Here is a 10,663-nt window from a genome sequence, read left to right as displayed (position 1 = left end):
CGCTGCCCCGCCAGGGCCCCAGCCCCCCAGCCCTCCCTCCTCAGGGCTGCTGGGGCACGGGGTGGAGGCACTGCCGGCCTCCCTGGACACGCAAGCCTGGCCCTGCTTCAGGCGCAGGGTGGAAGGGACCTCCGGCAGGTCTCCCCAGAGCCCGTACCCGCGTCCGTCCCGGGTCGCCTCCGTGCTCTGACGTGCTTCCTGCGGAACACCCAGCTTTCTTCTTCCCCACTGATTGAGTCTTAAAAGCTGACTGGCCTTTTCACTCTCATGTTCATAGAGGTGTCCTTTAAAAAGCATAACTTGGCCGGGTGTGGTGGCTCACGCCTGTCATCCCGGCACTTTGGGAGGCAGAGGAGAGAGGATCGCCTGAGTCCAGGGGTCCGAGACCAGCCCGGGCCACTTGGCCAGACCCCGTCTCTACAGTCAATCAAAAAATGAGCCGGGTGTGGTGGCGCGCCTCGGGTTCCCGCTGCTTGGAAGGCTGAGGCAGAAGGATCGCCTGAGCCCAGCCGTCAAGGCTGCAGAGGCCTCGAGCGTGCCCTGCACTGCAGCCTGGGCGGCAGAGTGGGACTCCGACTCTAAAAAAAAGTACAACTTAGGCAGCCGGGAAGCGTTGAAGTCAGCCTCAAGAACACAAAGTGGGAAGAGATCCTCTCAGCCCCCAGGACCCAGCGCCCGGCCTGTGCTTTGACCTGGAGGCTGCCGGTCTGGAGGCTGCTGGAGCCCCCGCCACACTCGAGCCAGAGGCCGCCGCCGAGGCCCGGGGGAGTCCGCACCGCCCTTTTGCTCCTCGGAAAACACGGCCACACAGACACCCTCCTGTCGTCCCTCTGGTCTCGCGAGCCGCTTTTCTCTGGGCGGGGCGGGTCCCCGCCTCGAATTCTGTGTCTTCCTGCTCAGGGTTTTGGTTTTGTTTGGGGACGGGGTCTGGCTCTGCTGCGCAGGCTGGAGGGCAGTGGCGAGAGCGGAGCGCGCACGTCTGGGCTCCGGCCGTCCTCCCACCCGGCCTGCCCAGAGGGGCTCTGGGGGCGGCCGAGGGCCGAATCCTTCCGACCTGTGGTGTCTGTTCCTCCTCCGTCCTTTGCGGTTACCACGCGCCCGATTCAGCAGTTCTGTTTTGGGAGCGCTCGTCCCGAGCAGCGCTTTCTAGGAGTTTCGCTGGGTTTCTGTGGCCGCGCCCGCTGTTTTCCGGGGCGTCCGCAGGGCTCGGATTCTGTGATGCGGTTGGACTGGTCATGGGAGCCAGCGGGGTTGGCGTCAACAGCCTGCAGCAGAGTCCCCCCACCCCAGCACCCTCAGCTGGGGCGCGGGCGCCCAGGCCAGGGCAGGGAGCACCCTGGGACACTGGTTAGGCCGCAGGAGCACACGGGCGGCTGGACTGGGACTCAGGCGATCCTTCCACCTCAGCCTTCCAAGTAGCTGGAACTAGCCACCATGCCCAACTAGTTTTTTTGCTAGTGGAGATGAGGTCTCACCAAGTTCCCCAGGCTGGGCTTGAACCCGTGGGCTCAGGCAATCCTCCTGCCTTGGCCTCCCAAGTAGCTGGGACGACAGGTGTGTACCACCATGCCCAGCTAATTTTTTTTTGAGTTGGAGTCTCTGTCATTCAGGCTGGTACAGTGGCATGCTCACAGCCACTGCAGCCTCAACTTATTGGGCTCAGGCAATCCACTTGCCTTGGCTTCTCAGGCAGCTGGGACTACGGGCGCACACCACCACACCTAGCTAAATTTCTTTCTGAGTTGATGTCTCACCCTGATGCCCAGACTGGAGTGCAGCGACATGCTCACGGCCACCACAGCCTCGACCTGCTGGGCTTGGGCCATCCTTCTGCCTCAGCCTTCCAAGTAGCTGGAACAGGCGTGCGCCACCATGCCTGGTTAACTTTTTAATTTATTGTAGAGACGAGGTCTCGCCAAGTTGCCCAGGCTGGTCTCTAACCCCTGGTTCAGGCAATCCTCTCACCTACGCCTCCCACAGAGCTGGGATTGCAGGTGTGAGCCATCGCACCCGGCTAATTTTTTTTTTTCATTTTTTTGTAGAGCTGAGGTCTTGCTATGCTGCCTGAACTCAAGCAACCCTCCTGCCTCGGCCTCCCAAGTGCTGGGATGACAGGCGTGAGCCACCACCCATCCTTGACACGTCTTAAGGCGACTGTCGCAGTGGGTGCTGCTGGTCACGCTACTTGCGGACGCGGCAGTGTCGTCTTCCAAAACTCCCTCCGTAGCAAGTGCCCCCGGGAGCCCCGGGGACGCGCGCTCTGCCTCCCTTGGCCTGGAAGGACTAAGCCCAGCCCCTGCCGCGCTCCTGACCCTGCTTCTTCCCCACCTTGGGGTGAGGGACCACGGCAGCAGCCTCAGGACCGTGTGCCCCTTCTGGGTGCCCTGGAGCTGGCAGAACTGGCGTCACCCACGTTAAAACCACGTGGCAGAGAGGTTTCCAAAGACAGACGCAAAAAAGTGGAGACACTCTCCTGGGATGGGGCTTCTTGTTTTTGAGTCGGGGTCTCCCTCTGTCGCCCAGACTGGAGTGCAGTGGCACCATCACGGCCACCGCAGCCTCGACCTGCTGGGCTCAGAAGTTCCTCCCACCTCAGCCTCCCAAGCTGCAGGAACTACAGGTGTGCACCACCACACCTTGCTGAATTTTTTGTTGTAGAGACGGGGGTCTTGCTGTGTGGCCCAGGCAGATCTCGAACTCCTGGGCTCAAGGGATCCTCCCGCCTCGGCCTCCCAAAGTGCTGGGATTACCGGTGTGAACCCAGCTGGATAGAGCTTCTTCAGAACGTCCCCACTGCTTTCCTCTGAATTTTACACTTCTCCAAGCACGGGTGACGATCTGTGGGCCAGCCCCGCCCCGGGGAAGAGTCCGCCTGTGAGCACAGGGGCCTGTTTTTGCTCTTCTGTGAGGAAACAGTGTCGATTCAGATAACAAGCTTATCAAAACATGGCGGGAGCCGCCGCAGCGGGGAGGCACTGAGCCAGCCTGTGTCTTCGGTGCCAGACTCAGTACCCTCTCCCCGTTTTATAGATGGGGAGACCGAGGCCTGCACGAGGCCTGGCGCTCAGGAGTCATGGCGGCGCGCGGGGGCCCGCTCCCAGGGGCCCATTTTGCCCTTCTAGAAAAGAAAGCCTTTATATTGTAAAAGGACTGAGAATTTGCGGTGAAGCCAAGCGTGGTGGCTCACACCTGTCGTCCCAGCACTCTGGGAGGCCAAGATGGGAGGATTGCCTGAACCCAGGGGTTCCAGACCAGCCTGGGCAACGTGGCGAGGCCGCATCTCCACAATAAAAAGTGAGCCAGGCGTGGTGGTGCACGCCTGTACTTCCAGCCTCTTGGAAGGCTGAGGCGGAGGGCTCGCCTGAGCCCAGCGGGTCGAGGCTGCGGTGACCGTGAGCGAGCTGCTGCGCCTCAACCTGGAGGGCGGAGTGAGACCCTGACTCAAAAAAGAAAAGAGCTTGCCGTGAAGTCCGTTCTCTTCAGCGCACGGTTGCTTGAGGGTGGACAGACACCGGCAGGCGTCCCGCCCACGCGAGGCCGGAAGCCCCTCGCTTTAGAATCTGCCCTCCTGCTCTTCCACCTCGCACCCCCCACCGGCCCCGCCCCAGGCCTGCAGTTCAGCCCTCCCGGGCCGTGGTGTGGACAGAGCGCTGCACGTGGTGGCCTTCTGGGCGTGGCTTCTTCCCAGACCCGTTGGAGATCCGTGGGGCCTGGCTGTGTCGGCCGCTCCTTTCTTCTGCTGCTGAGCAATGTGTCGTGGCCTGGAGTACCCCGACTTCACCAGCCGAAGACACCAGGGACGTGTACAGCCCGCCTCCGGCACGTTCACCTCCAGGTCTTGGTGTGAATTAGATTTCCTTTCTCTTGAGTCTTGGTGTGAAACTGCTGCCTCGAAGGGCACGAGTGTGGTGATTCTTTTCCCTTTGGTGGTTTGTTTTTTGAGCCGGGGCCTCCCTCTGTCGCCCAGGCTGGAGTCCAGGGGCACGATCACAGCTCACCACAGCCTTGACCTCACGGGCTCAGGCGACCCTTCCGCCTCAGCCGCCTCCCAAGTAGCTCGGACTACAGGAGCAGGCCGCCACTCTCGGTTTATGTTTCGATTTTTGTAGAGACAAGGTCTCGCTACGTTGCCCAGGCTGGTCTCTGATTCCTAGGCTCCAGCAGTCCTCCCGCCTCAGCCTCTTAAAGTGCTGGGAGTGACAGGCGTCAGCCACATGCCAGCCTGGCCTATGTTTATCTGGGAAGAAGTGGCAAGCCAGCTTTCCGAAGAGGCCCTGCAACTTGGCATCCCAGCACGAGTGTGCGAGTGGTTGCTCCGCACCCTTGCCAGCACTTTGCGTTGCTGGATTTCTTGTCTGGCCATTCTTGGGTCTGAACTAACATTTCCACTGCACCTTTGTCGAAAAGCAATGGATTCTCTTGGCGTGGGGCTGTTTCTGGATTTCTTCCATGGCCCGTTAATACCTTTGTCTCCAATACCACATTGGCTTTTTTTTAAATTTTTTTGAGATGGAGTCTCACTTTATCGCCCAGACTGGAGTGCAGTGACACACTCCCGGCCACCGCAGCCTCAATCTGCTGGGCCCCAGCGATCCTTCCGCCTCAGCCCTCCAAGTAGCTGGAACTACAGGCGTGCACTACCACACCCAGCTAAGTTTTTGATTTATTGCAGAGACGAGGTCTTGCCAGGTTGCCCGGGCTGGTCTCGAACCCGTGGGCTCAGGCAAACCACCTGCCTCGGCCTCCCAAAGGCGCGGGATTACAACACATTGTCTTTTCTCACTGCAGGTTTGTAGTGAAGCAGAAAATCAGATAGCATGTCTCTTCCAACTTCACTTTTTAAATTGTTTTGGAACCGGGCATGGTGACTCACGCCTGTCATTCCAGCATTTTGGGAGGGAGAGGCGAGAGGATTGCCTGAGCCTAGGAACCGGAGACCATCCTGGGCAATGTAGCAAGACCTCGTCTCTACAGTAAGTCAAAGAAATTAGCCGAGCGTGGTGGCACACACCTCTAGTTGCAGCTACCTGGAAGGCTGAGGCGGAAGGATCGCCTGAGCCCAGCAGGTCGAGGCTGCGGTGACTGAGCATGCCACTGCGCTCCAGCCTGGGCGACAGTCTTCCAAGTAGCCGGAACTATAGGCGCAAACTACCATGCCCGGCTATTTTTTTTTAATTTTATTTACTGTAGAGACGAGGTCTCACCATGTTGCTCAGGCTAGTCTCAAAGCCACGGGCTCAGGCAGTCCTCTTGCCTCAGCCTCCCAAAGTGCTGGGATTACAGGCTTGAGCCACTGTGCCCAGCAAAGAACTGATATCTTAAGGTTGAGTCCTCTAATGCATGAGCATGATATATAGCTCTCTATTTGTTTAGTCTTCCTGATTTCTTTTTTTTTTTTTTTTTGAGTCAGGGTCTCACTCTGTTGCTCAGGCTGGAGTGCAGTGGCATGATCACAGCTAATGCAGCCTCAGCCTGGTAGGCTCAGTCAGTCCTTCTGCCTCAGCCTTCCAAGTAGCTGGAACACCACCACACCTGGCTAATTGTTTGGTTTATTGTAGAGACACGGTCTCGCCACGTTGCCCAGGCTGGTCTCGAACCTCTGAGTTCAGGCAATCTTCTTGCCTTGGCCACTCAAAGTGCTTGGATAAAAGGCGTGAGCCACTGCATGGGGCTTTCTTTGGTTTCCTTCATAGTATTAGGCATTTGGATCCTGCAGATATTTTGTTAGACTTAGGCCTAAGCATCTCTCCTCTTACTTTTGGGCTAGCATAAGTGGTACTCGTCTTACATGTATGATTTCCAGTTGTTTGTCTGCAGAGGGACCGCTGATGTGTGCGCGTCTTCCCGCTGTGCGAGCGTCCCTGAGTAGGACGGTCCCTGCCGGTGTCGGGAGTGACCCCTCGCGTTTCAGCGAAGAGTGACTCAAAACGCGTTCAGAGCTCTTCTGGCCGTGCAGCCCTCTGAAGGGGTCGTGGGACCTGTGGCCACATTGCAGGACAAGTCGCACTGCAGCAGTCAAACTTGGAGGGAAACGGGCTGGATGAGTCGTGTCTCTGGCAGAATTCTTAAAATAAAGCAAGACTTCTGCTTTTCTTGTTTCCCATAAGCGCAGGGCCAACCCGGGCCCAGAGATGCTCTCGCCGGCGACACAGCCCTCAGGCGAGCTTCCAACCGGCGTGGGCTTCCCGAGCCGTCTCCTTGGTCCTCAGTGGTGGCGCCAGGGGCGGCTCTGCCTCACCTCGGCGCGCCGCCTGCGCCCCGGTGCCATCCGTCACGCGCTTAGTGAGTGCACGCTGCCTCCCAGGTGCCCTCCCGGGACGGCCGGCTCTGCCCCCCGAGGTGTGTCGAGCTGCTGTGTCCCGGTGATCGTAGCTGTGGGTCACCCTGGAATCTGGGCTCGTCGGGTTTTACTCTGGAGCTTTTCTGGACTGTAGACTGTCAAGCTTTTCTTACTCCCTGCATCGGTTCCGTTCGGCTGGCGCCTAAGACGGCTTTCTTTCTCTGGCAGCTCGTGGAAAATCCACTTTTGTTTTTTCCCTGAGGCGCAGTTTCCGTTTGGGGTGTTTACGGTGTGATAGAGCAGCAAAGCTTTTGGTGTCTGCTGTGAAAGTGAGCTGTGCTGTGGGCTGCGGCCCTTACGGGCACAGCACAGCACCCCGGGCTACACAGCTTGACGTGAGCGGCATCTCCAAGCCTCTTTCAAGTCTCTTTCTCCGCCTGGGAACGTCCAGCACAGGTGAAGGGCCGTGGCCGTGGCCGTGGCCGCTGGCTTCTGTCCCTGTGTCCCGTGGTCATTGGGAAGTCGCTGATCACTTGCTCGCACATCTGTCGTCAGTAAAACGCCCTGCAAAACGGAGTCGCCCCCGATATAGAGACCAGCTGCAGGACGACGGTGAGGCCTGCAGCTGAAACGGCAGGCCCCAGGGCTTGCCCCTCAGGTGCCCACGGCTGAGCCCGCCCCCTCGGGCGCAGGAGAGCTGGAGTTCGGGTCCTTCTGACAGCTGGCGTGGGCGGGAGGGGGAAGCCGGGCGCTGGCAGCGTCCCCGACCGGCTCCCCAACCGGCTCTGCCTTCAGTGAAGCGCTTCGTGCGGAAGGGCGTCCCACTGGAGCACCGCGCCCGCGTGTGGATGGCGCTGAGCGGGGCCCAGACCCAGATGGACCGGAACCCTGGCTACTACCACCAGCTGCTGCAGGGCGAGCGGAGTCCCGGCCTAGAGGACGCCATCCGGACAGGTGAGGCCGACGGGGTTGCTCACCAGGCCCTGCTGGCTTTGATTTGAAGCTCTATTCTTCTCAAAGGGAAGATCAGGCTGGGCGCGGTGGCTCACGCCTGTCATCCCAGTACTTTGGGAGGCCGAGGAGGGAGGATTGCCTGAGCCAGGGGTTCGAGACCAACCAGGGCAATATGGCGAAACCTTGTCTCTAAAACATTTAAAATTTAAACCAGACGGGGCGCGGTGGCTCACACCTGTGTGTCCCAGCCACGCAGGAGGCTGAGGTGGAAGGATGACCTGAGCCCAGAAGGCCGAGGTGATCGTGCCGCTTGCACTCCAGCCTGGGTAACAGAGACCCCCAACTCCAAAAAAAAATCAGAACGAGGGTTCGCGGGGAGGAGACCGTGCCCTGACACACCCTGCAAACACGGGCTGCGCGCCTGGGGGACAGGGCCGGCATCACAGCAGGGCCAGGCTTCTTCCTGGCCTCTTCGGGACGCCAGAGACAGCCCCGCGCAGCCTGACTCGGTGAGGTCACCTGAGAGGTCTCGTGCCCGTGCCAACACGTGTGGACTCAGATGCGGGTGGCTGTGGGGCCACGCGCCAGGGTCCCTTTGGCGCCAGCCTGTCCTGACTGCCCGGGGCCATGGCGCCGTGGCCTCTGGCCACTTGCTCCAGCTTCTGTGGCGGCCATGGAGTCCCAGGATCGCTGGCCTCTCAGAGGTCCAGGTGCTAAAAGTGGTTGCCCTACACTGAATGATTTGAATTTCAGGAAACACGTCTGCCCTTCCGATTTTAGTTGTTTTTGAGAAGCACAGGTTTATACACAACATAATTTTTTAAAAGCTCATTTGCTTTAAAGGGCTGCGAGGTTGGAGGCCAGACTTGGTGGCTCACGCCTGTCATCCCAGCATCTTGGGAGGCTGAGGGGCTGCGTTCCCACAGGGCTGGGCCAGCGGGAACGTCCCCAGGGGCAGCTCCGGGCTGGGCTGCCAGGCGGGTCGGGAGCAGAGGCCGCATCCTGACCCCAAGGTGAAAGGCAGCCAGAGGCCTCGGAACAGGAGCGCGGCCGGCAGCCGTCACTCAGCGGGGCCAGAAACTCTGACTCAGGAGGGGGAAGGAGGACCGAGCCAGAGGGCGTGGGAGTCGCGCAGCTGGAGCGTTCTGCCCGAAGGACAGGTTTGAAGCCTGTTCGGCCAGCTTTGGGATGAGCCCTTTTGTATGGTGATAGGTGGCTCACGCCTGTCACCCCAGTCCTGTGGGGGGCCGGGGCGAGAAGATTGAGCCCACGGGTTCAAGACCAGCCTGCGCAACTTGATGAGACCTCATTTCTACAATAAATAAAAAAATTAGCTAGGTGCGGTGACACACACCTGTAATCCCAGCTACTCAGGAGGCCGAGGTGGAAGGATGGCCTGAGCCCTGCACGTCGAGGCTGCGGTGCCCGCGAGCGGGCCACTACCCTCCAGCCTGGCCAATACAGCGAGACTCCCATTCAAAAATAAAAAAGCACCTAACCCTGAATTGTACCCCACATCTGAAGTTAAAATAAAATATAAAATAAAATAAAATAGTACATAACAAAACTTCCCATGTTACCATTGTAAACTACAGCTCTGTGCTGACTCCCACCCCCTCCCCAGCTATTAGTACCCCCATTCTACTGTCTCTCTGAATTCTTTTTTTTTCTTTGTGCATCGATGTCTCCCTCCATCACCTAGGCTGGAGTGCAGTGGCCAGACCACGGCTCACGGCAGCCTTGACTTCCCGGGCTCAGGCGATCCTCCTGCCTCAGCCTACCTAGTAGCTGGGACTACAGGGCACGCTACCATGTCCAGCTTATTTTTTGGCTTTTTGTAGAGACGAGGTCTCACTGCGTTGCCCAGGATGGTCTTGAATTCAGGCGCAAGCCATCCTCCTAACTGGGCCTCCCACAGTGCTGGCTTTTCAAGCATGAGCCACTGCACCCGGCCTCTGTCTCTGAATTTAACTACTCCAGGGACCTTCCGTAAGAGGAGTCCTGTCCCGTTTGTCCTTTTGTGACTGGCTTATCTCTTTTCTTTCCTCCATTTTCCCTCCCTCTCTCCCAACAGAGCAGCCCAGGCTGGAGTGCAGTGGTGCGATCATAACTCCCTGCAGCCTCGACCTCCTGGGCTCAAGTGATCGCCAGCCTCCCAAGTAGCTGGGACTCATGGCCTAGGCTTGCCTGAGCTCAGGGGTGGGAGACCAGCCTGGGCCACTTGGCGAGACCTTGTCTCACCAAAAAATAGAAAACATTAGCCAGGCGTGGTGGCGCACACCTGTGGTTCCAGCTGCTTGGAAGGCTGAGGCAGAAGGATCGCCAGAGCCCAGCAGGTCAAGGCTGCGGTGGCCGGGAGTGTGCCGCTGCCCTCCAGCCTGGGCGGCAGAGTGAGACCCTGACTCAAAAAAAAAACGTCTTTTGTAAAAACTTCCCAGTGAGGAGTATGTGTGAAGCACAGAGCTAACGTTCTGCTCAAGGTTAGTTTCTCTGTTGTTTGTTCGAGAGAGACTGTCTCGCTGCCACCCAAGCGGGAGTGTAGTGGCGCGATCGTGGCTCACTTCAGCCTGGAACTCCTGGCCTCAGGCGATCCTCCCACTTCAGCCTCCCAAGTAGCTGGGACTCCAGGTTAGCACCACCACACCAGCTCATTTTTTGAGTTTTTGTAGAGATGAGGTCTCACTGTATTGCCCAGGCTGGTCTTGACTTCCGGGGCTCAAGCAGTCTTCCTGCCTCAGCCTCCCAAAGTGCTGAGATTACAGGCATGAGCCCCAGCACCCAGCCAAAACCCATTTTTTCCTAAGCAAAGATGAGGCCTGGGGCCAGAAGTTGGGACAGACTTGCAGTCGCGGTATTTTACAGCGGTCGTAGAAAGATCCCACTGGAATAGAGGCTGGACTCCGTTAGACACGGCGGGTGTGTGCACGCCTCGCAGCCTCCCAGAGGAGACTGGCTGCATGTGTCCTGTCTCTGGGCGCCCCATCCATTGGTGGCCACACACTGTGTGCGGCACACACCCTTGATGTCGGTAGGGCCAGGGGAGCAGAGCGGGGCACATGCGGGTGGACGTGTGCCGCCGCTGTTTCCCTTGCATGTGCAGAGGTAGCATGTAGAGGCCAGCTGTGCCCGCCACAGTGTCGGGCCGTGGCGAGGCTTGGCCGGTCTGGGGCAGCCACGCAGCATCTGGGGCTCCCTGGCCCAGGACGGCTGGGCCAGGGCCAACGTCACACTGGGATGGCTGGGATGGGCCCGGCCGCAGAGGAAGTGGGCTGTGTCAGACCCGCAGGAAGAGATGGGCAGGTTTTTTTTTTTGAGTCGGAGTCTCACTCTGGCGCCCAGACTGGAGTGCTGGCCTCCGGCGATCCTTCCGCCTCCGCCTTCCGAGTAGCCGGAATTACAGGCGTGGGCTACCACGCCCGGCTGATTTTT

The 10,663-nt window shown here is 59.0% G+C and overlaps 1 protein-coding gene across 1 annotated transcript in view; it reads left to right on the top strand.

Annotated features, from left to right (window-relative positions):
• The first annotated feature begins 7,077 nt into the window (after positions 1 to 7,077).
• Positions 7,078 to 10,663, top strand: part of GRTP1 (growth hormone regulated TBC protein 1) — a 21,854-nt gene continuing 18,268 nt past the window's right edge. The window contains exon 1 of the mRNA XM_008054583.2: positions 7,078 to 7,234. Within this exon, the coding sequence (XP_008052774.1) occupies positions 7,129 to 7,234 (106 nt within the window). The 5' untranslated portion in view covers positions 7,078 to 7,128. The remainder of the gene's footprint in view (positions 7,235 to 10,663) is intronic.

Source organism: Carlito syrichta, unplaced genomic scaffold (assembly GCF_000164805.1).
Source record: "Carlito syrichta isolate Samal-C Ts95f unplaced genomic scaffold, Tarsius_syrichta-2.0.1 Scaffold296665, whole genome shotgun sequence".
NCBI classification, from domain to species: domain Eukaryota; kingdom Metazoa; phylum Chordata; class Mammalia; order Primates; family Tarsiidae; genus Carlito; species Carlito syrichta.
The sequence above is the reverse complement of the archived record's forward strand: the minus strand, read 5'-3'. Positions and strand labels throughout refer to the sequence as shown.